Below are 26,398 nucleotides of genomic sequence, written 5' to 3' on the forward strand. Positions count from 1 at the left end.
GATGGCAACTAAGAAGACCAACTTTTCCAAGACACCAATTTAAGCTCCCAGAGGACATATGGGTGGAAGACAAAGATTGGGGAGCTCTAGCGTCAGATTCATTACAGCCAGATGCCTCCAGCCCAGGCGAGAAGAGCTAAAGAGGACTCAAATGATGCATGATGCGTCGCATGAGACACAAATACAACCTTGGTGTGTTCTTATAAAGTTGACATACATTTATAGAAACCTTCTCTTGGTGTCAGTAGACATGGGGGAAACCTAAATTGCAAAGATGCATAAAAGCAAATTTCACATTTTTGAAAAAGGGGACTTCAAGAGAAAGGAGTAAGGCATTTAAAAATTGTGTAACCAACTTTCCAATCCAATATTTTTATGCCCCACTAAGTATGTGATCCTTTCATACAGAGTTTGACTGAGATTTCCCTGTAGTCTGGGATTACTGAGTTTGGAGGAATGAGTCATTATCAAGACTAAAGGTTAGGAGGGAAGACCAAAAGCAGGTTAGGTGCGTTGGCTCACAACTTCAGAGAGCATAGGAGTGTTAGATGAAATTAATAAGCTTAAACTCAGGGCCTAGAAATGTTCTCACTGCTTAATCAGGCACAGCTGTGTAGCATGCATTTGCAACCTAACAAAGAGGACTACTCCCTGCATGATAAAGGAACATAAGGCTCTGCCTTAGTCCTTCACAGACTAGAGAAATACATTTCCTAATTAATAAAAGTAACCCTCTCTCGGGAGGCAAGGCTCATGCACGTCATATCTGGGATGGCTGAGGTAGACAACATTCTCCTTGATGTATCGAAAAGTGCACAGATGCAGCATTTTCTTGTTCATTAGAGAAAGGTTGATCTGAAGCAGCATTCTCACAGCAATGCGGCTGTGGAGCATCGCTGCACTCATGTTTAATTAAATATTCTCTGTAGCATTGGTTCAGTAGCAGGCAAGGAAAGTGTCCCAAACTTAGCAGGCCACTTGTACTACAGACATCAGGTTTCTTAGCAACCATATCTTCAAATTGGCAGTGCTACAACAGTGTGACCACAAATTCCCAGAAATCAGACACCTAGCTCAGCAATTGTAGAAGGTGCTGCATAAATTGATGGTTGCCCTCAAAATCCTAAAAACTACTATTTCACAGTCCAAAGGATCACTAGAAAGGCTTCCTTTATGGTTGCTAAGGGAGTGTATGGATTTGAGACAAAGGAAATGTGGAGTTTTGACCATTTAACAGTTGATTTGGTCTTAAAGGGTTGCATCAGAGACCTCTCTAGATGGGTCTGTCGAGGGACCTGGGAACTTAGAGGTCATCCCAAGTCTCTGACCACAGGGCTACAGGAAGAAACTGGAGTTTGGGTAGTGCAAGGGGTTGAACTAGTAATGCCCTAACGGGGTTGCAGAGACAAAATAATTACATAACTAGCACATCCATGCCTATATATTGGACAGCACTCCAACATGCGTGTCTGGGGATATGGACAAGATGTAGAGGCCTTACCCAAGTCTAAGATTTGTCCTCAACATGGGAGATGGGGGGTCAAAGCACAGGCAGGTAGAAGTCTGCATTTGCCAGTCCACACTCGCAGCCCAAAAATCAAGTCCATCTGCAAAATGTCAAATTGCAATGGGTTGTACAATAATGAGCAAAGGAGGGGATGCAACAAATGTTCAATTTGGTTTCTTCTCATAGTACTCTTGCTTCGTGGTCTCCCTTGGCAGATGGTTTGCTGATGCTGTGATCTTGGCTGAGCTCTGCTCCACGGGTAGATCTTCCCAGCAGGTCTCAATCAGTCGGGCCTCAGGTCAACTTCAAAAAGGAACACCTGGGTCCTCTGAAGTCAATGGAAGTCAGCTTTCACAAGCTACAAAAGCTTGAGCGGCTTCACAGTTTACCAAGTCTATCCCGGGATTTAAGGTTCCAAACCACAGGGTCTTGCGAATGGGTCATATTCTCAATGCAATTGCAGGACATTCTAAAACATCAAATGGGAACTTGGCTCAGAGATGTTTACCAGTATATATAAAAAAATATATGAGCAAATGATACCAGAAAGCAAATGATTTCTGGCAACCACTGAACAGGACAACCCTGAACCCACAGGGATCGTAGAAACGGACCAGAACCTTTCGCTCTGTCTCTTGTGCTCACAGAAATATATAGAATACATAGTGGAACATTGTCAATATATTTATTGAACCAACGTTATTCTTGTATAGAATGCATGAGCTGCGATAATCAGTAGACAAAAGCAGTTGAAAGGTATTACAAGCACCCAAAAAGTAAATAGTAGGTACAGCTCTACCATGGTGCTAAAGCAGTGTATATATGCTGGCATATAAACAAGGCAGTAATCAGGTGTACTCCTACTATACAAGCCAAATTTTAAGTGTACCTAGAGTGTGTGTAGGTGTAGAGCCCAGAATCTCCCCAAGGGACGACCCAACCCCATTACCTGGTGAGAGAGAATTAAGGACCATGTATTGGCCACAACCTGGACATCCTCCACAAAATGTCAGACCGCTGCGTGGTGAAATCTCAGCATGCAGCCAGCAACCCTCTGTCAGCTGAAGTGCCTGCTATGCTAATCTTATGGGATCCTATTTATTTATAATAGATAGCAGCCTTGCTATGAGTGCATTAGCGATGTTATGGACATGTAGATAACCCTGTCACCCGGTAGATGAAGATAGAAATGACATTTGAACATAGTGCATAGAAGACCCTTGTACATGATGTTCAAGGCAGCATGATATTGTGCGAAGCTAGATGTGTAAACAAAGTAGTTTCAGAGAAACTAATCAAACACTGTCATGCATGCAAAAATGTACAGACGGTCACGGCAGAAATGTTAATGTGAAAAATAGGACATAGTAAGAAATGAGCAGCTTCACAACATGGGCTAGCTTGGGTACATAACAAAACAAGCTCAAGTATTCCAGAAGCTCCACACTGAATGGGCCAAACAATCAGTTCACTACCTCGGGAAGACGCTAGCTGTTTCCCAGGTAGCTGATACTGTAAACAAAAACCTCCTACGCACCATATACTAAGATCTGCTATACTGGCAGAAATACGGTCCTTTCAAACTGGACAAAATAGCTGTTCTCAAAATGAGCTCCGTCCCCTCTGCAGCCCCCATCCAACAACCCTGAGGAAACTGTAGGGAGTGACAGAAGATTTCATTTGGGTCGATTAAACACATTGAATGGCCCAACATATTTCATTTAAACATCTGGGTGTGGAAGATGTGGGCCTTCCAAATGTATGCAGTATTATCAAACAGCCCAACAGATATATGATAAAGCGAGGCAGACACAAATACAACTAAGAAATAGTGTTTAATAGATCAGCTTATAGCTGGGACCCATTTCTGGAAAGTTTCCTCAATACCCAGAAAAGTGGGTATGTGGGGCTTGTATTCTTACCCAGTAACAAGGGCCATCATGGCAGTGTGGGACGAAGTGGCAAGAAGAACTTTTAAACGCAATTTCAATCACCACTTACCGCCATCATAAGCAACCCACATACTTACCTTCGACCTTCAAAGAAGGGTTCGTTAAATGGCAAGAAGTGGGTTTGTAGAGGACTCTAGTCCATTACTAGGTAGGAATAACCTCATTCGGACAACTCAAGTAAGATCTCGCCCTTCCAGAGAAAAAGAGGCTGTGCTATGTACTGATTAGACACTGGGTGACCAAAGAAGTGGCAAAACCATTTGCTAGTAGACCACTGACCACTAATCCTGCCCCTTGCATTCATTGAAAGGGAAACAAATGTAGCTGGCCCTCTGCACAGTGAAATGAGTGGCCATCTCATTATGGAGTACAGATAAGACGCAACCATAGGTCTTGGTTGTAGCACATCTAGGAACTTTTCTATATAGAGAAGCTCACTTGGTCACTGAAATACAATACTAAATATTTTGATGCGGTATGGGCTCATTTCATTGCATTCCTCTCAAAAGAGCTCACATGCCCCATCTACTTGATAGTCCTGTATCCCACCGATCAGTCCAACAGATCCAGAAATGGGACAGAGCATAAGGGTACCTTGGAGACATTGTCCACAGCCAGAACAAATAGGGGGATCTGCATAAGCTTTCAAACATACACAATTCCTATTTCGCCACAGAACGGATAGACAAAAGTCTGAATTTATTACACTTGGGGAGAAAAAAATGTTTTGATAGGTACGTTATTTACCCATTCCTTGCTGGCCAATAGATTAAGGAGAGTGCCTGGGTTTTTATGGTAAAAACCCATACAATTACACCACTTGCACTATCAGTGCCACACATCAGAACACACAGAGGAAAGAGGCATCCATTCTCAGCCATAATTAACCAAGTGTGTGAGTGCACTTTGAATTTACAGTAATCTAGTAGAGTCCAGAACGGAGTTTGTTCTGAATGCAAATGCCAACAAGCGACCTCTCAAGCAGTGTCAAGCTTACCACTCACCTGCCCATTATGCTACGTTGCCAGTGAAGACAGATTTGATGGCTTTTAACACTTCAAGTGTAGTGGGAACATAAAAGACAAGTCTGACAGTGTGCCAGTTGTGTCCAAAGCTACACTCTCGGCAAAGTGGCTTCTCATGTTTCCTACAGCCCTACGGAACTTCAATCCCGAAGGAACTTAAGTAGAGTAAACACAGTATGTAGCTCTGGCCCAAACTACTACCTCTAGTCCATCCCAAGTGGAAAATAATGACAATTAGTAACACATCTCCATGGTCATGATAAAGCTCTAAGAATGCTCTTTTATGCACCTTCTCCATTCATACGCATACAACAAAACTCGCTGAGCTTGTAGCTTTCGGAAACTAAGATGTAATCTTCCAATCAAAACTGGGTCTGTGTCTTAAAGATACGCTCAGACAGAACTTACCTATTACTCGTCTTTTTAAAGATTAAAAATATATTTTATCACTGCACTCTTGTTGAAATGTTCTGGTTTAGAATCAACTGTACACCTACCTTTTCTTTGGCTGTTTATCTACTGCCATCCTGACTATGCCGGAACCTACATCAACCTTAAGGGGGATTTTTGTCTTCCGTTGCATTATTGAATACACTGACTTTACTGTTCTTGGTGACCATAACATTTGCAAAGATTACCTCGGCTGACCTGACATCTTATTTCATGGATAGCTTCTCAGTCTGTGGTTTAATGCAAGGAGTAATAGCCTGGTACACTATGCCCCCCATAAAACTCTTAATCGAACATGTTCATCTTGAAATTGAATGGAGATTGCATCAGCCAGTTTGAGTGGACCAAACATTTTGAAGCACCATTTATCTAATTTTCCCTCACCATATTTCTGTACCCAAGAGGTCAGGTCCAGGTCCCAAGTTAATTCTCAATCTTTTAACGATATGACCTAAATTAAGGTCTCTTAAAATGAATACCAATGTTTCTGCCTTTAGTGCCTTGATAATATTTCTGATAAGCTAGCTCCCCTAACCCAACAGGCTAAACTCCTCTAGGCAAAGCCCTTCCTTTCCAGGATTCAACGACAAACTAACAGCAGTTAAACACGATTGTAAGGAGAGAACACTATACTAAAGCACCATCAAATTCTACAAAAAACTAATAACTTCAGTTTTTAATTGCTGGTAAACGTATGCAGATTCCAACTCTACTCTGGAAGCCTTCTATTTTCAAGCAACTCTCATTCCAAAGTCACAACTCATATTGAGGGCAGAGAAAGGCAGCAAGGCTAAAAAACTGCACCACTCAGTATAGTCCCAATACATGAGTATGTGTCGCAACTTGTGTATTGCCCGCCTAAACCGACCAGCTGCCACATGGCCATAATTCAAATACAATTTCAATAGAAAGATGAGGCAATACAATCTGAACAGGATGTTTCAATGTTCAATAATATTCCATAATCTGTATTCTCGAGTAAGCAGAAAGGTTATTTCATTAACTTCAGTAACTAGTAGGCAAAGCAACCCGTTTCGCCATACAAGGGCTTCTTCACGGCAATGTATTGTGTTAGCACTGCTTCAGAGTCCAATTCGGAAAAGCCAGCACTCTATTGCACTTAGACTGCTCCTTAGTCCCTCAGGGAATTAGTAAGTCATCATGTAGTCACAAAAGTAACTTACGTTTTAGGGTTATGATCAACCAACACATGATTTGGGAACGCTGAGAGATGTATGGATAACGTCATTTGATTTGAAGTATATAGCACGTTAGTCCCACGTCTAGAAAACAGTCATCACAACTCTTATTGTCGGCTAACATATTTGTCAGACTATAGCCAACTTTTTTTAGAGAAATCTCAGCCTTCATTCTAAATCTTTGAAGATGCGACAGGTCACATTAGCATAACCTGATTTTTGGTATAAAGGCCGTTGCTAAGGCAGACATACATTTCTAACATTTGTCCTACGAAGACACCTTGGAACTAGCTATCAGCATCAAGTTTGGATCTCAACTTGACCACGGTGCTTTGTTCATACTTCAACACTGTTCAGTCACTTGCTCCTACAGCGATAAGATCTTCTGCCTGGAAAAAAACAAGACTGTTCCACTTGATTTAAAAATTTTTTTTTTTTTTTTTTTTTTTTTTTTTTTAAAAGGCAGTGGATCCTTACGTCTTGGGTAATTTCAGATCCATTTCATGTGAAACTGATGTACATAGCCAACTAGCAAACTATATTTTAGATCCAGTGCAAGTACAGAATTGCCTCCACAATAAAATAGGAGTAGTCCGAATGGAAATAGTAGATTACTCCAGATTCTTGATCAAGGAACAGAACTGCCCTGAACCAGTGTCATTTCTCTAGGCATACAGGGTTAGGCTTCGGGCTGGTTAACCTAATTTCTGTTTAAATGGTCAGTGGATATTAATCCACCCAGTTTCAAGTCTGGAGCCAAATATATTCTCTGCTGAGTTCCTCAGGGATCATCCTTGAGGTACAATCTTTTTGACTCACAACTGAGTTTCTGAATTGTCCTCATCCGATCAGATGGTCTTACGGCAATGCGATATGTGGACAGTTGCAAACTGTGTTCAATGAATCTTCCTGTGAAGCCCATGATCATTTCAGAGCTTGTCCTGGTGACATTAGCTACATGAATGCAGCACAACTGTCTGAAATTAAAACAATAACAAATCCAAGGCTCTGGTATTTGGGGCCCTACAGTTATCTTGACTCTATGCTTACTGACCCAGGAAGTTGAGTTTGACTGTTCCTGTTGATCGTGCAAGGCGTCTGTTTTGTGTGATTCTTTTCGGTTTTGTTCATCAATTAAATGAATAAGTTTCTGGCAGCTGTTTTTAATCGGTGTATGCTGGCTGTACTTTCCATAAGTTGGTTGTCCAGGTGACAGTTCTAGGCCATCGTTACAACATACACACTTCATATCGTGCTCCCTGCTAATAGTATTAATTAATCCAACAGGCTTAGAACTCTGTGGCTCGTGTTCTATTCTACATGGTCTTACTCTGTGCTCTATTATTTATATTCAATCATCTCAAGGCTCTGCACTGGCACCAAGTAGCTAAGCAGCCCCCTACTTCAAGGCTCTTTTATCCATTATGCACTGCACCAAAGGACCCCTCTGCTCTTACGGTTCAAAGCTGGGTTATACTATGAAGCAGAAATTCTGGCCACCAACCTTTCCATCTTCCAAGTGCAAAAGAAGCCTTTTATAATCTGGCAGCCGAGCACTAAAACCCCCTTCCCCTCATAAACCTTTCAAATGCCAAATTTCAAGTTTACAGAAAATTCATAAGACTGGACTGTAGCCCGTCTAAGAGTCTCCTTGTGCCCTCAACGCTACCAGGGCACTCTGGACTTATGTAACTATGCTCTAGAAGTATGCTTCATTCATTTTAAGTCCGATTCCAACTGCTCTTTCTCAAGTCTATAATGTAGTCAAACTAGGATTGGTTAAAGTAAACCCCCAGAATCCTCCCTTTCAATGAGTTACCACCAGAATGTCGGATAAATGCACCACCACTGCTGAACATGGACGTACTCTGCACTCAAAGACTACCTCTCTCCCCTCACATCTCTAGCGCGAACAGCTTGCAGCCCCAGACTATAATCCATTGCAAATCGAGCATGACCAGAAATGCGGTACCCATTCATGATCACCATAACCAGGTATGGAACTTGAGCTGCAAGATCACTCTTGAAACATTCTCTAGTTACTGGTTGCTAAATGGGATTTTATAATTGCAATTCCTCATGATTGCTTAGTAAGTGCAAACACAGCAGAGTCTGAGTATATCAGGGACGCGGTTTGAGAAGATTAATTGACGCAATTAACTTCTTTAAGTAACTGAGCATTATTTTCAGAACAGTAATAAAAACATTTCAAAATAATAACCCTACTCAGAACATTCATTGTGAGAGACACCTGTGCTGGCTGAGATCGACATTCAACTCACCTCACTCTACAAGTTTGGGATGGGTACACCACCTCCCGAAAGTCAATGCCCAAGCTGAAGTTAATCAGCTTAAAGTAGTTTCTGGTGTTTGGGTTTCCAGGGACAGCGGCAAAATTTTGTTACAAGTATTGCGTATTTGTCATTGCGTTGTACCGGCTCATGAGAACAGAAAAGACAGCTGAATCCTACAATGTTTAAAACTTGTATTTTTAAGCTACAAATGTATCATTTTAAGATTTGGCACCACAGCTGCCTTGATTTTATTCTGGAACACAAAAAATAGTTTTCACAAATATCATTATATATATATACAGGTGATTTCCTTAGTAAAATCAAAAACATTCAATGGTCAGATGGGATGTATCTAATTTCATTAGACATAGAATCATTGTACACCAGTATAGATCACCAGGCAGGATTATCAGCTGTTAAATTCTTTTTGGACCAAAGACCGTGCGAATTCTACCAGCACAACAAGGCCCTGGTCAGCATGATGAGCTGGTGTCTCAATAACAACTTCTTTCTATTCGGAAAGGAGTTGTTCAAGCAACTAAGGGGTGTGGCTATGGGCGCTTGCTTCTCCCCGAGCTATGCGTGCTTGCACGTTGGCTGGTGGGAGGAGCAGGTGCTCAAAAGGGACTATTCTTCCATCTTTGAAGAAAACATTGTACACTACTACAGGTTTATCGATGACATTGTCATCGTGTGGCGTGGTAGTAAAGAAAAGGCACTGGAATTCATTGAAACCATCAACGTTAATAATCTGAATCTCCACTTTACCCACCACATAGACAACTCCAGCTTGGAATTCCTGGATGTCAAACTGTATGTAGCTAATGGGAGAATAGAAAGCACCCTATTCAGAAAATCCACCGCTGGCAATGTCACACTCCATGCCTCCAGTGCCCATCATCCTTGGCATCTGATTGCAAGCATCCCCTACGGGGAATTGCTACGCTTAAAACGGATATGCAGCACTGACACTGAATTCAACATCTGTGCTGCAGAATCCATGCGTCGCATGCGAGCTAGAGGCTATTCAGAAAAGATTCTAACATCAGCTCTAAATAAAACATCTTCCAGATCTAGAGCGAGCTTACTTCCAGCTGCTATAGCGGAGGAGCCCGTCCCGGATATTCCACCTGATCTTCCAGCTAATCCCGGGACAATTGACAAGGCCCAATGTCCTAGATTAATCACAGCCTATAGTGAGAACGAACGCAAAATCAGATCCATCATCAATAAAAACTGGGGAATAGTACTTACTGACCCCGTTTTGAGGATGAGTCTGCCATCTAGCCCCACCATAACATTCAGTAGAGCCAGAAACATGGGAGCTGTGTTAGATCCTACCAGCCCTGAAATAAGAACTAAACCCAATTGGTTAAAACCCAAAGATGGTTTCTATAAATGCTCATCTTGTCGGGTGTGCAAGTTCGGGGTGAACACAACAGAATACTGCACTCCATTCAGTCCCACACCACACAAGATAATGGGAAACTATAACTGCAAAACAGAATTTGCAGTATACGTTCTCTCCTGTACCTGTGGGCTCAATTACATCGGAAGCACAAAGTTACAGGTACATGAGAGAATCCTTCAACATCTTCGTGCCATTTTGCACAATGATCCCAATTACCCAGTGGCGCGCCACTTTAAACAGGTTCATGGGAATAATTTATCTTGTTTAACATACTATGTGGTATCAGCTGTACCTAAACTTTGCAGAGGTGGGAATAGAGAGGCTTTGCTTAGAAAATTAGAGACCAAGTTTATCCTTAACTTCGATAGCAAATGCCCAAACGGTCTGAACAACACCGAAGACATGTATACGTGCTTGTAAATAGGTATTCTGTGTGTAACCCGGAGCAGTGAATGTTGATATCGTATAGATTCGTTTGATTCTGTTTTCTGATCGAATTCTAGATATTGTATATAAAAAATTTTTTTGAGTGTGTTGGTATTGGTAAATTCCGTGGTCAAGATAAGAATGATCAGTGATCCGGGACAAACCTTTTATCATGGTGATTAGTAGTGGGTTTTCACTTATTTATACTTCGGCAGAGATATTGCAATATAGGTAGGACATGTTGTACTGTTGTGACTGCATACTTTGAGAAGAAGTTAAACTTAGAATGTGTTCTGAGTTTTAAAGGGGAACTCTTAAAAATTAGCTGGTGGCACCCCTCAACATATCTCACTCTGTGTTACTTAGTGTTATATCTCAGCCGGAGCTGGGTTGCAAAATGTATTTCTTTATGCAACCTTTTTTTCATCACATACACTTAATTATTTCACATAGTATATATTTGTAGAATAATTGTTATGATTAGCTCTGCTATGCACTTTATATATTTTTTGCACATTCCTTCCAAACTAAAATCACAGGTCTGTTAGTGATTATATGCATTTATGCAGCTATAATGAATTTTTGATACTATTTATAATGGTATTTGGATTTATCCAGGAATCTTTAGAGTGCCAAAAGCAGTTCTTTCATTAGAATATGACTGGAATTTCAAAGTGTATTATCTTTGATTAACATCTGCCGATAAGAGTACAATTTTCCGTTACAATGGGAAATGCGGAAGGTGTTTGATGCTAATATGAAATTTTTGGCGCCAATGATTATTTATATGATATCGATTGTATTCGAATCATGAAGTCTGTTTTCTATGTTTTTCATTAACTTGTGGAACATGTGACTTTGGTGGGAAGGGCATATCATTTAAAATGGCGAAATTCATTCACAGCCTTTATGTGAACAAGGGCGCCAAAGCCCGAAACGCGTCATCTGTTTGACTGCTGCTAGGCTGTAAATAAACATCTTGCCTGAGAGAAGAAGTGGTTCGTTTCTCTTTCTTCGCCGCCGTTTCAGTGGAAGTGGGAGTGCTTTCTTTGCGATATATATATATATACACACACACATATACATATATACACACACATATACATACATATATATATATATATATATACACACACATATATACATACATACACACACACACACACCTATATCTATATTATTTTTTACTTAGCTGAACACAAGCCTTTTGGTTTATAGCAAGAACTGGTCGAAATATAATTATCACCATTGATCTTTGAACTTTCCAACAAACTGTAACACGATAATTCAGAAACCATGAGATACACAGATCATAAAACAGCACATAGAGAGCAAAGAGTGGCTGTTTAAGTCTCTCCGGGATAGCAGGGCTAAACAAAACTGGCAGCTCCGTTCTTCTCCTACTAACGCAAATTCGACAACATGCTCGTTCTTTAATGAACACATTTACAAAATATATGGGGTTTTTGTCTAAGCCTCATAACACTGGATGTTTTTGCCTTAATATCCAATTTATATAAATCATCGGCGCTTCTATAGTTCGCACATAAAAGGTATGCTACATATTGATGACAGGCTACTGCAACGTTTTATTGCCATTTAAACAAAGACGACATAACAATTAAACGAGCAACAGCAATAGCTTTCAGGATCATAAGGTGCCAGCTGTAAAGAGTTATGGCTAATTCAATATGGAAGTCTTGCTTAATCAGATAACCGCTCTGCTCTTTCAGAAGAAATGTTAACGCTATGAATGCTGCCTGGAAGGACCTATTTTATTGGCAACGAGAGAGAAGAGTAAACTGTAAATAACACAAAGTGCCGTTTACCCATTCCAAGCATCGGGGATCCGGGCCGTCGTGCTAACGCATTTGATTGCATCACTTGCTGCATGGCTCTCTCAGGGGGGCCGCCAGGGGCTGAAGAGTCTTTTGGGACACCAGGTGACGTCGCCTGCAATGTCGGCGCTTGTGGAGATCCCAGGTTAGGATTGGCTGGAGTGGATGCACTAAGATTTCTCTGTCCAACCGTTCGTTGGCGAAGTTCTGACGAAAAACATGTGACAAAGTGTTACACAAACATATTGAAATAATCTATTGCAAATAGCCCTTCTTAACAATACAACATTTAGAGATACATGTACTATAAATGTTTCTCTAACAATGTCAATTACATTTTTTCTACCACTGCTGTTATGGGAATCTTCTGAGGATTGGCAATCAGAAATAATATGAACAAAAGGAATGGGAATATAGCACTGTGTACTTGACGGCATGGGTCTGGATACTGAGATCCCAATCCTGCATACAGATCTTGGACAAACGCCTTAAACTCCCACTGTTGCCAAGGTATTCCAAGTGTGGCGCTAGGCAACATCCCCAACCACGTCTGGGGGCCAGGAAATCGCCCCATGTAATTTATGCTTCACATGGAAGACTGCACAAAATTGAAAGGACAGTACTGTAGTGATGGGATAAGTGTTGGATGGGGACAAAAGGGTACACAATGTTAAAGACTCTGGAGTTTCCCCACACTAATAGCTTCCATCCAAGTTCAAAAACAGGGAGTCTTAATTTTCAATCATTGTAGTTCCCTTTTAAAGCATCATAATTGTCTAAGTTAACAAATCCAGTCAGTACAACCATATACCTACCAAGTTATGCAATTAAGAAGTTTCAGATAGTGTCAGTTAAATTATTAGATTGACGCTGGATCTCACCTTTCACATGCTTTTCCGGTTTATGAATATATTCCTCACAAAGATTTAGATGAGTTTTCGAATCCAGGAACTGATGTCACTCTACTTATAGCACATTTTTCGGAACACATTCTCTCAAACTTGCTTAAAATGAAATTCAGGAATATTGATGCTTTGCAATACATTTAAAATCTTCATAAATGTCCCACATGGAGCTCGATGGACGTCAAAATTGCCAATCTTTAGGCTTACAAACTGGTACTATCTTCCATTTGATCTAAAATCTCCATTTCCCACCATCTTCAAAGCACATTTTTTACTTTTTAAAACAAATTTGTATCAAACTTTATTAGAATAATGCAATATTCATTCAACTGGAAAATTCTATACCTGCCCCTACATCCAAGGACACAATCAAGAGCCTGGGTGTCTGGCTGGATAAGTCTTTGAACTTCAATTACCAAGCAGTCAAACTTTCAGCCACCTGCTTTGGTATACACGCAGGCTCAGCTGTAAAATCCCCCCCCCCTACTACCCTTTAAGGCGAGGCAGGTTATGACCCAGGGCCTTATTCTATCCCGTTTGGACTTTGGGAATACCCTCTACCCAGGCTACTCTAAACAAGCTCAAGGTCACTCAGAACTGTGCTGCGCAAACCCTTCTCCAGATTGCCCGTCACTTCCCTGTCAAAACAGAACTAAGCTCTCCACTGGCTCCCAGTCAAGAAAATAATCGAATTTACGTGCCTGTGTATCGCCCACTGTGCCTTCCGGAAAAAGGGGGCCACCATTAATCATTCTCTGATCACCCCCTACCACCCCAACAGACAGCTTATATCTGCTTCCTCCTTCCGCGTCACAGTACCCAAGATTCGGGGAGCCAGATGTGGGCGCCGATCGTTTTCCTACAATTCGGCAGGGCTCTGGAACTCCCTCCCCCCTCTACCTGCGATCAGAGCCCAATTTACTGTCCTTCTGCAAAAAGCTAAAAACCCTGTTATTCAATAAATCAGACTAGGCCCCACCGTTTTACACACGCCGGTCCCCAGCGCTAGGACGCCTCAGGGTAGCTATCGCGCTATACAAAAATTCTTTCATTTCATTTGTTCATTTTAGGAAAATTAATGTCTAGTACCATTACTAAAAGACAAACTTGACACAATACGAAAATGTAACCAGTATTCTAATAGGAACATTTATATTTTTATCCATCCACCAGGTCCTAAACGTCCCCACTTCACTCAATTGTGATTTCTAAGAAATTACGACGTATCTAAGGCACTTTGTTACAGCTGCTTCAAATTATTTTCCTGAATCTGTTTCCACTGAAGTGCTTTTAAAGACTTCTAATGAAACAATCTCACAAGGAGGATATACCACAGATTCTTTACATTGTTTTTTACCGAAACGCCATAAAGGAAAGTTAATTTGTTAGGACAGTTCTCCAAGATCAGACTCTATACATATATTATTAAATGAGAAGAGGGGGGGGAGAAGAGGGGGTTGCAAAGCCCTTCAACTCCACTTTTTTCATTTATATGTTTTTTTTGTATGGTGAGCAAATCCACAACCCCTCATTTGTAATTTTTTTGGGGGTACAGGGGTATTAGTCGCCCAACCCCCTTTTTCCTACATAGATGCGCTTTAAACAATAAGGGGCACATGCATCAAGGGATTTTGCAATCGCAAACAGTGCAATAAAAAAAAACATTGGTCATTTGCGATCGCAATATGGACTTTTGCGATCGCACAATGGACTTTTGCGATGCATGAAAGTTTTTGGGATGCGCAATTTCTAGCGGTTTCCTAAATTGCTATTGCATTTAAGGTATCGCAATGTGCGATTCCTTGAATGCAATTGTAGAAAGACTTTGAAAAAGCGATTTTGCTATTTGGGTTTGCAAATTACCAAAAATTTAGACTGGTCAGTAATTTGCAAAAACTTTGATGCCTTGGGGCATGTGTGTGCAACATGGATGCAACAGGGTGTCCTTTTGACACCCTTGAAATTGCATGCGCAATTTGTGTGTACCTATAGGTACTCGCACATTGCGCATGCAATTTTCATTTATTCCTACGGGCCTGTAAGCCCATAGGAATGAATGGGAAGCCATTCCTTAATAGCGCCTAGCAATCTGCGAGACGCAATTAAGGAATGTTTAGGAATCGCTATTTTTATAGTGATTCCTACATGCATAGGCTTTTGTGAGTTCTTAATTGCGATTCCTTAATAATCACAATTAATGGACTCTTGATGCATGTGACAACCCTTTCATTTCACACACATACATATATATAATAAAATATTTAGTTTTTTACAAAAAATATTTTTATGTTCCAACTCTAAACCTTTAAATCTATTCCTACATTATACATATTAAATATAGGTATATACAAATAGTTATTGATCGGCCAGACAGTACACAGCTGGTGTTAATTAAATACATCTTTTAAAAAACAAAGAAATTCACAGACAAAACTGTTAAAAACGGAGTTCTGGTTCAGGCTCAAACACATAAAACCACTGAAATTCAGCAATAAAAGTTATTAATGTACACACAGCACACTCCATGACTCGCAGGAGCCACCATGCGCAGCATATCTTTTTTCCGACGGCACAGAAACCAAAAAAGAGCTGTCTGGAAAAAAAAAATCGCAGGCGGCTCATGTTATGGCATGCGTTGCGCGTGTTCACCACAGGGATGCTGCCCCGATTTCCCTCCCGTGCTGAACATTCCTCAACTGGGTGTGGTCGTGACGGAACCATTCCGTCATCAGCACAGCTCAACCGTGACTGATGACGGAATGGTTCTGTCACAAGCATCGAAGGGGTTAAGAACCATCAATGGAAAATGTCCAAGGTTTTACAAGTTTGATCCAGAATCTTTGTTCCCTCGTCATATGATACACCATAGTGTTATTTGCTACTGGCAGGCACTCTAAAGTCATGCATGACTACTATACATGTTCCATAACGTCGGAGATTATGCTGAGAGTTTAAGAAACGTCACCCGAACTTGTTTATATAAACACAACAATGTTGTGTTATCTGTTAACACAGTTTGTCTTTCTTTAAAGGTTTATCAAAAACGGTTTAAGTGCCAGTCTGGCTGCCCTGAGCTCTAGGATATTTGTGGGCAGGTCAGTGGGCTTCAATTGATCTTACAAATGTACTTCCCTCATCAGTGAAGTATAGCTTGGATTCTGTGGCAAAGGTGGAAGAGACCCACATGGGGGCCCAACCATGGATACCTAGGGTGTTACATTAAACACACCAAAGGCGATGGGAGAAAGGCTTGCAAACTGTTTAAGCCAGTGGTCAAGGCTATGACCAGAAGTGGGCCCTTTGCTCACTGTGCCACAGGATCCAAGCTATATCTTATTGAAAAGGCCTGATCAGGCTGACACAAGCCGGTGGTTGCTTGTATTCCATTCTGGATGACGCCTCGACTGGCAGTTTGTGGCAGACTGATCCTTTGAGCAGCAGGGTCGGTATTGATCTGAATAAGGTGGGTCTCTTTCTTGGAGTGTCAGAGTAGGTGGAAAATGATTGACAGTGCTTAGGTTATTTACAAGCATTTCTCCCATTACCATTAGTGCTTGATCAATCCATTGGCATCAGGGCCCTCTGACCTGAGGGGTGAACCACTTTCTCTACACTGAATGGTGCTCTGAGAAATACCAACCCTTTAAATGGAGCAGGACTTCAACTTGATTCACAGCAGGAGGAAATTAACAATGATGAAGATGGATTCAGTCAATTACACCACTCCGTAAGAGGAAAAGGAACTCAGTTAATGTAAAGACAGTCTGCCAATAGGGCTATTAATTCAGTACATTTTAGGCACCAGTTTAATGGGTAAGGGTTATTTTTGAAACTATAAGTGCTGAATGTTCAACATGAAGATATTCTCGGTCATTCATATCTTGTTGAGGGGCAGTAGATCTAAATTCAACAATCCACTAGCCTGTAACTTGCACAACACTCGTGGAGTAAACCTTTCTATTGCTTCAATCCTTTGGCATCTTGCATATCATAACATTTAGTGGCATGTAGACAACCTCTTCCCCCATTTGATTCGCTGCTGAAAGCGGAACCACCCAATCTCATCTGAAGAAGACTCCAGTTTGTGTGCCTCCTCTTCCAGTACTACTGTGCTGCCATGTCATCTCCATCCCCTTCTGCTTCCTTATCATTCTTTTCCTAAGATACCTTCATAAGCACCCTTATTCCTTTAAGCAGGGTGGACTCTTGGGGGACTTGAAGAACTGAGGAGTGAAAACGGAAAGTCTAGAGTTTCACTCTTCCAACATAGGGATTCGCAAGCCCTGCGCTAGGGAAGATAAAGTTTCAGGCATCTTCTATTAGACTATTCTATATTTTTCTGCAAAAATATAAGTAGCTGGAGATGTTGCTAAGCTGGCAGATATGAAATCATCGCAACTGAAATTTTCCATCGAAGAATTACTAGGACACAGGCATATTCATCTTATCAAAAATGATGTGCATGCTGCAATCATTTTGGAAGGGGAAGCAGGGAGGTGCAGGGTCTCTATACAACAGGGCTGTCATTGACTATATCTTGCTGGACAGATATAAATGCATCATCACAAACGGCTGACTGGAGCGTAACTGATGTTCAGGTCACGGTCGTAATATGGGAGTTCTTGTTCAAGGAGGGCTTAGTCACGATCATAGATGAGGTTCTCAACAAAAAATAATATGTAAGGTATCAGCTTCACAAGTTCCCTGGGTCAGCTGAGTGTGATGTTATCCTTTCTCCTTACAGGCTTAGAAAACCCTGAAATTGTCACGTTTTATGGGCCCAGGAGCACATCCCCAGAAACATTTGTCAGCAGAAGAGGTTCTCCTACTAAGAAATGAGACTAATAAGAAATAGGGTGACACAAAGGACAGTATACCCAAGAGAAACAGACTGTAGAGAAAGGGAAAAAAGACTTAATACCAGCACTGAAACGAGAAACAAGTACTCTAGCTGGGGGAACACATGGAGACCAGCACAACGATAAGAAACCAGAAGGCCAGGAGGACCCAGCTGCCATATTACCCCATTATAATCACACCATAGCACAAAACAGAACACGCTCAACAATTATACTAAATAACACCACACAAGAAAGCATCACCCAATTAACACCACATTACACTGGAACTCATCACAGCAAAAAAATACCATACAATCAGACCCCAACATTAGACTAATCTATACAACGCTAAATATTATAAAACCACACCGCTTTACAAATCATCATCTCCACTACTTTCATCAATATAGCCCACAACAAACTATGTCATACAGCAGGATATTCAGGGATGGACCAATATTAGGGACTTAGAAGGCTTCTCCACTGCCAAACCATAAAAAGATAGTCAATGAAAAAGCTCAACTACCACATCAAGAAAAATAAATCCACAAACAACTTGGTACTTGCTTGAATAACTGCAAAATTGTGCCCTTACTACTTCCATCTAGGAACTTCAGTGGCACAGTCAAGGCTTTCGTCTTGATACCCACTGAAGGAGTTAGAGACCTCATTGACATCACTTAAGGCAGTTTTCCATTTAAAGTCTCTAATAATTATCTACCACAAAGTTTGAGCGCAGTTCTTCCACCTTTCAATGATCTGCATTGCATTCTTTTCCCTGCCAAGAATAACGTTTATAAAATGTTACCTGATCTACAAAGTGATTTAATTGAGAAAAATAAGCCACCTGGCTTCTAAAAATCAATGTATCAGCTATAAAATGCTAGCAGGAGCACAGCTGCACGCTAGTTCCCATGGGCAAAGCCTGGGCCAATAGCAGGCCCCTCCTGCGCCCGTCGGCAATTGGCAGAGACTGGGCCACCTCTTTCATTGGTTATCTGGCTTCTACCATGGGTAAGCGTAAAACATGTTATCTTTAACACGTTGCGCCCATGGTCCCACGAAAATGTGCTTCAATTATCTCGTATTGTACATCAGCAACAGGAGCCTTATTGAAAGAGATTCAGAATGCGGAGGAGAAGCTGGACCGAGGGAAGGGAAAAGGTTTGCTCAGTGTTAAAGAAGAACCTACAGTGTGGTCGCGGGGGTGTGGGGCACATGAAGATGTGCAGTCTGTTGTGCAGGGGGGACTTGGTAATACGCGATAACTCATTGAGGAAAACCACCCCAGCAGAGGATAATCCTGTAGTAGTCTCCTTATCTCCTGAGAAGGCTTCACCTGTCAAAAAAAGGAAGAAAAGGCACCGCAAGACTAGGCTTATTCTGGGGAAATGGCTTCAGCAATCAATAAACAGTTCAACAGCCCGTTGATTATGGAAGTTCCCGAGCCAACACTAACGTGTTTGAATCTGTTGCAACTTTGTTGGACACCCACATTCAAGAATTAGTGGAGTTCATGTTGAAAGCTTTTATGAAAAGCTTGTAATGTCTTCACAGAGTACAATGGAGGGGCTGAAGGTGAAGTTGGGGAATAGAAACCGCAGTTGATCTGAATATTTTGTTAACAGAGAACCAAAGTAGAGTTTTGAGCCAATTCCCCACTACCCCCCCAAAGAGATCAAAATGCATTCACAGTCACACCCGGGCCTGTGTCAGGTACTTATTCCTGTCAAGAACCTGTTGAGGCAATGGGAGTTTCTCATAGCGCCAGGATTCTGCCCAAGGTGCACCATGATATTTTAGCTCACTCCTCCATATAAGGTGGAAGTGTATCTCTTCCTCCCCAGATTTTGTTGGCTTGTAAGGTTCCTTTTCCATCTCCTACCTCCAATAGGCCTAGGACATTCTCCCGTCCTGAGATGAAAGGGTCAGGGGTTAACACCTTTAGATTTCAACTACCCCTGAAGAAACACCACTGGTAGCCGTGTCCCCAACCAATAGGAGGGGGATTACCAGAGTCCACTTCAAGAATCATTTGTAAAGCTACATTTTGGTGTAATAATTGGGAGGGTGATGGGACAGAGTCTTCCTCACATATTAGGACTAGACGGTTGAGGACAAGGAGGAAAACAGAAGAGAGTAATATACAGTCCTTAATTTTGATCAACCCGATATAGTATGGGGCCCGTTTCATGATATGCTTAATGCGTACCTCAGGGGTATCAGAGCATTGCAGTTAGTTTTTTTCGATACCCGTATGATCCTTGTTCGCACAGGGCTTGTTAGATTTCCTCCGAGTGTGCCATCAGCTCAGGATAGAGGGATACAGGGTGTCTCAGATTAAGCTGTCCAATAGATTTCAACCATTGAGCCACTTCGATATTATTGACTGGTTGGGCTCTAAGCCCTCTAATGGTCCCTGTACTATGTTAAAGGAATAGGCTGAGAGGCCTCCCACTTTGATCAATTTAGCGCCTAAGACATATTCCCAGCTGGAAGTAAAAAAGGTGATGAGGTGGCTTAACATTTTACCAGACCAGCACACAGTAGGCCTACAGGAAACCTAGGATACGGATAACCCGTTCTTTATGGGAGTATTTACCTCTCACACTGAGTCCACCCAACCTTCACAGTCAGGCAGTGCTAAAGCAGGTTTAGTCACCTTAATTTCCCATATGATCCTGTTCACCCCACAGAAGCTTGATACATGTTCCAGTAACCTCCTGATGGTTCAGCTAGTTTTTAAAAATAGATCAAACTTACTTATTGTGAATGGTCATAATCTTTTTGTGAGGATTAAACCCACCGATCACTTGCTATGCTTAACAAATTTTCTACAGACGTTTGAGGAAAGGGAGAATTCTCGATATTCAGCCATTTTAGGTGATTTTATTTTGTATCAATGCTGGAGGTGGTGCCAGATGTAGGACTATCTTGGTCCAAGGAACCATTTAGGTGCCCATTTTAAGCACACACCCCAAGGAGGGCTGCTTGAAGAAATAATTGCTGATTTTAATCTACAGCATATTGGGGAGGGGTTGGAGGGGGAGAGTATTGCATCATTCATTAGCAGAGTATTGAGCTCCACCATTGATTACATATTCATTTCCAACTACCTGGCCCAGTTTGTCTTACATTTTTGAGGACAAGTGGAACCAGTTTGGTGACCATAACCCTCTATTGCTATCCCTGAATTGGGGCTGGAAGAAGTAAGCTGGCCCCCTTGTTGGTCCTAAAAATACTGATATTGTTCCCCACTATCAGGCCCGCAGATTGAAATGGTGTAAGGCTGTACCTGTACAATTTACAAACTATCTGTTTAGTGTTTGTGAGGAAGCTATAAGCCTTTGTTTAGATGGCCACTAAAGGCGAAACCCTACTAAGCACCCTCTATATAATATGCCATCAGGTAGCAAACAACTTCAGGAGACCTTTAGGCAGAAAGAAATCGGACAGAGAGGTGATTTAAACATAAGTGCATGGAGACAACAAAAGCGGTTTAAAGCTCTAATTCTATTCCACAAGTTAAGGTCAAGATAGCCCGGAGAAGGAACTCTTATAAGCAAACACTGGCGGCTGGTAAAAGAAATTAAGTGCGAAAGAGTGGGATGAGCTACAAAAAGCAGATGTTTTAAAGAAAAGTGCCATGTTTTGGAAGCTTGTTAATGGTTCTTTCTTTTCGGGGGCCCTTAATAGTACAACTGATTGCACCATACCAGCTGATATATGGGCAACTCACTTTCAGGGATATATACGGAAACCCCACAGAGGGGCATACACCTACAACAGCGGCGCTTACTGGTGGCAATTGCCACCTGGTATTTACTGAGACGGAAGTGTCCGAGGCTATTTTTCTATGCCAAAGGATAAAGCGCCTGAGCCCAGACGGGGTCCCCGGTGATTTCTATAAGACAACCCTTTAATTTGGGCCAAAATGTTACCATGTTTTAAATGCTGCTTGCAAGGCAGGTCTACCATCTTCCTGGTCAAGGTTGATTATTATACCAGTATTCAAGGAAAGGGCTATAGTAGATCCACAATACCAGACCTATTTTCCTTATTGACTCAGTCGTGAATGTTTTGGGGAACTTGATCCTCACTAGACTGATCAACTGGTTAGAGCAACACAATATAATTTCCAACTTGCAGTTGGAGTTCAGGCCAGGAAAAAGCACCATTGATCAGTGCCTTAACTTACAGTTGATTATTAGGAAATGTATATAGCTAGGAGAGTCTCACTGCACTTGGCCTTTATGGACTCAACATCTGCTTTTGACCGAGAGAATAGATCTAAATTGTGGCTTCCGTGGATTAACTTGGCATTGGAGTACTAACTTTGCTAAATCCCACACAATTGTAATGAGCACCAGAAATTGAAACCTGAGACGGCAGAATGGGGATGGTGCTGAAATAACTGAGAATTCTATTTGAGGATAGAAGTTCATGGGTCCAGCTAAGAAAAGTGAAAATAAATGCTATGTCAATAGCTGCAGTTGCAGTTCTCAACTGTAAAAAGATTAGGGGCCAAACCAATGCAAGGCACTCTAAAGGTTTACAAGGCGAAATGCATTTCCATTGCCTGCTATATAAGTGACATTTGAGGTTACAATGATCCTGTGCACCTGCAAATAGGGACAATACATTTTTCAGAAGTCTTATCTGTCCCTCAATCTGTATCCCCCTAAATCTTATCTTGCGCTGGATTAGGATTTGGATTAATCCAGATCTGGATTTGAACCAGAAAATAGTTAAAGAATGCCTGTCCCTGGAGAGGGCAAATAGTATTCCCTGGTTTTGTCATGTCAAGACCTTAACAGAGAAACTGGGTCATCCCGAATTGTTTGTCACCCCCAATGGGCTTGCTAAGAGCGATCTGATCTTGGTTTCATTTTCGGTCATGTGTGCGGAGAGAGAATCCAGGGAGATAACTAAACCCACTGTACGGGCCTATAATGTATTAAAAACCTGCACCTCGGTAAAGTCCTATCTGAGATCACAATACCATACTATTACTTCCTGCTAACTAAGTTTAATTTTAATCTTCTACATTGGTTACTTGCCATACCTCAGGGGTGGCAAAAAGTGGATGAATTGGGTCTGTGTACTTGTGATCGCTTTTCCCCGCAGGACAATGCATTTCATGATATTTTGTGACCATTATTGCTCACTGCAATAATGTTGCATAGTTCCGCTATCAAGAGGAAAAGGCTTTCTGCAAGTGATACCGGACCCAACTTATCTCCAGATGTTACCCAGCTCTCTGGAATATTTTAGTATTGCAAGTTTTTTAGCAACTGCAGTTAGAAACAGGAAGAGACATGTTGTGTAATTGAAGGGTTATTGACTGTTGCGTCTGATTTGTTTTCGGTGGAGACAGTTATTACTGTCACGCTGTGTTATTTTGCCCAGGTTTTTAAAATTGTTTTTATATGTATATTGTTTTAATGTGTATTCCAATTTTACTGTGTGCACTTCTATGGTTTGTTTTAATTAAACAAATAAAGTAGATTTTGACGGACTGCTCAAGGATTTTGCACAGTGTTGGAATCTGGTCTGTGCAGGATCTATCTTTGCATAAGCCAGCTTGCCATTTTTGCAACTAAGTGTCGACTTGCTCCTTCATTCTGTTCAGGGTGACTCTGTTGAACTGTTAATGAGATATCACTCCTTCCAGTCTGATGGCACCTTTATCTCTTCCCAAATCCTTCCAAACATGGCGTAGAGACTACCGGCTCATATTTCAATCTCTGCCTTCAGGGCTGCTCCAGGAATGTTGTCAGGTTCTGCTTCCTTCCCATTTCTCAGATGTTTGATGCCTTGTCGTATTTTTTTTTGGGTTGATCTGCAGCAAGTCCTCACCAGCTCGTTGAAAATGTGTTGGAGACTACGGCACAGGCTGGTTCAGCAGTTCTTCAGACTGGTCTTTCTAGCTTGCTGTACCTGCCAGAGTGTGTCCTTTTCATGTCACTAAATTATTTCACATTTTTATGGCTTGCTGTTTACTGGGCTTCTGTGGCAAGACCATCAATGAATCTTCACCTGTCTGCTCCTAAACTTCTATTTGCTTCCTGTTAGAACTGGGGGTCTCTAGTTGGCAGAGGTAGGTACCTTTGACAAAATAGGGACCCTTGCTTCTAGTCAGGGTAAGTGGGTACATTTCTAAAATATACCCTGTTCACCCCCTTGGTAGCTTGTCACGAGCAGACAGACTTATCTCAGAGGCAGTGTGTAAAGCATTTGTGAACACATACGCAGGAAAAAGTTCAGAGGGCTCAGAGTAAACACATTTTTTTAAAAAAGGATCTTAATTCTATTAGTCGCTCGTGTATGGGAAACTAACCAAGAGACTGAAGCAACCCACCGCTTATAGCAAAAGCTACCGTGAAATGGCTCTGTATACAGGAGACCATTCTCCCAGTAGATCCAATGTGATCCAGACTGATCACCTACTACCTGGTTTGCAGCCTGTTGCTGCAAACCCACATAAGGACAGTTCTGCTCCTCGTAGAACTCTTCCCTGGAGGGTCCTGCTTCCTACTGCCAATGGGTCAGCTCAGGCAGTTCCCCCAGTTCAGCTACCTGCTCCCCTGTAGGTTCCAGGGTATCCCCCTCAAGGTCTGCCTCCTCCTGGACCATGGGAACAGTTGGAGCAGGTTTGCCGTGCCTCCGGCCTCTTCTCTGTAAAGCAGGCACCTGGGCCACTCTTTCAGGCTCCAGGTCCTTTTGAACACCCTTACTGACTGCCATGGACCGTGTGGTCACACACCCTCCCTCAGGCAGACCCAACATGCCCAATTGAGCACTTCGCTCCACCTTAGCCCAAGGGGAGCTCTCCAAATCGTTACCCAACAGACAGTCAACAGGCATGGCCAGCCTCACAGCTACTTGAAGAGTACCAGAGACACCCCCTCACACTCGAAGGGAACCTGAGCCACCTTGCCGTGGCTCTGTGTTGTCAGCGGCAACAACTGGGTAAAATGCATTGGGGACCACCTGCCCTTCAGACACCAGGTGACACCCGACACCTGTTATACTGGCTCCGGTGTCTAAGAGCCTCCACTTTATAGCCATTGATGGTCACCCACTGCCTGTACTTTTTAGTGTCATCAGGCAGCTGGGTCCTGTGGACCACCTCACAGTTTCCTTAAGAGACAAGGGACATCTCTGCGGGACACCACCCATCTTGGGCACCCATCCTCCCCTCGGGCTACACTCGCAATCTACCAGGGTGGTGCACCAGTAGGTGCGGTCTTGTCCCTCTGTGGGCAATGGGGATCATAAAACTTATGGCCCACTTCACCACACTTGAAGCACTTCAGGAGTCCCCTATAAACAGGTTTACCGGTCGGGCCCCGGGCTTCTTCTCAGAGGGAGGCTGGGAACCTTTCCCTTGGTTCCCTTGGGGATTACTTTGGGCCCTTACTGGAATTCTCTTGGTTTACCCTTGTCCCCCTCACTCTTCTGCTGGGGACCCTGCCCACCTTTGGCAGTCTCCCACATGACCCTTCTGAACCCAGGTGCTAACCCAGTGGTCCGCTGGCTTGGCACTGGAAAACAATTATTTGACAAGTGCTCCCCTGAATTCAAATTATAGAGTGCTTCAAAATCATTTACTTACCTACCCTTCACCCAACCATCCAATGTTCTGCCAAAGGAAGAAACATTCTACCCAAGTGCTAGACTCCAGTTTCTTACAAATCCTAAATCTTTATCTATAAAGCTCAGGGGTCAACCCATACCTGGACATTAAGGCCTCGTGCATGTGTACATAAGAATTCTGATCCTCAGAAGGCAAATCTAATAAAGTGTCCCCCCCTCCCCCACCCCTATCACTGAGGAACTGCCCCCACAACCCCACTCCCCAATCCTTCCCAGGTACCCGGTGGGAGGACATAGCTACCTCATAAGCCTTGAACCATTGCCCAATATCTTCATTCTTATGAAACTCCTTAATAACATCCTTGGGAATGAACACTCGTTTCTACAGGATCAGATGGTGCGCTGCCACCAGGGGAGAAATCTCTCAACTAAGCTTTCAATTCCAATTCCCTGATGCTACAAATGCATTCTTTTGTTCCAAGGCTAATTTCTTATTCTCTAACTATCAGCCCACCTATCTTGAGCTTGGCTAGCTCCATCTTATGCATTCTACCTCTTTTCCCGTCCTCCTGCTACTCTGGGGACAGACCCTTTGAAGAAACACTGCTGCCTGGCCTTGAAGGTACTTTCTCCCATCTGCCCATCTGCATTCTCTGCCTCATCCCTAGGCCCTTCAACATGCTCAGTAGCATTTCTAGATTCCAACCGGGCCCTCGGCTCCTTTTGGAACTCTTCCTTTTTGGCTACGCCTTTCACTGGGATTTTAAATCTTTTGCAGAAGGTTTTAAGCTGTTGCACAGTGTAGGTATCAACCCTATCTTTTTCAAACTGTAGAACCATAGATGCATTGGATGCTGCTTTTGCTCATGTGGAAAAACAGTTGGCAGTTCTCAAAAAACAAAAATAAGTTCCAAGGGAAAATTCTACCAAAACGTATGTGGTTGCATTATG

General features: G+C 42.2%; 1 protein-coding gene across 2 annotated transcripts in view; it reads right to left on the reverse strand.

Moving 5' to 3' along the window:
* The window catches only part of LNPK (lunapark, ER junction formation factor), a 646,398-nt gene that overhangs the window by 208,278 nt on the left and 411,722 nt on the right, over positions 1–26,398 (reverse strand). For both annotated transcript variants that reach the window (XM_086956173.1, XM_086956174.1), the window contains exon 9: positions 12,094–12,309. In XM_086956173.1, coding sequence (XP_086812299.1) covers positions 12,094–12,309 — 216 coding nt within the window. The remainder of the gene's footprint in view (positions 1–12,093; positions 12,310–26,398) is intronic.

Source organism: Lissotriton vulgaris, chromosome 2_1, assembly GCF_964263255.1.
Source record: "Lissotriton vulgaris chromosome 2_1, aLisVul1.2, whole genome shotgun sequence".
NCBI lineage: Eukaryota > Metazoa > Chordata > Amphibia > Caudata > Salamandridae > Lissotriton > Lissotriton vulgaris.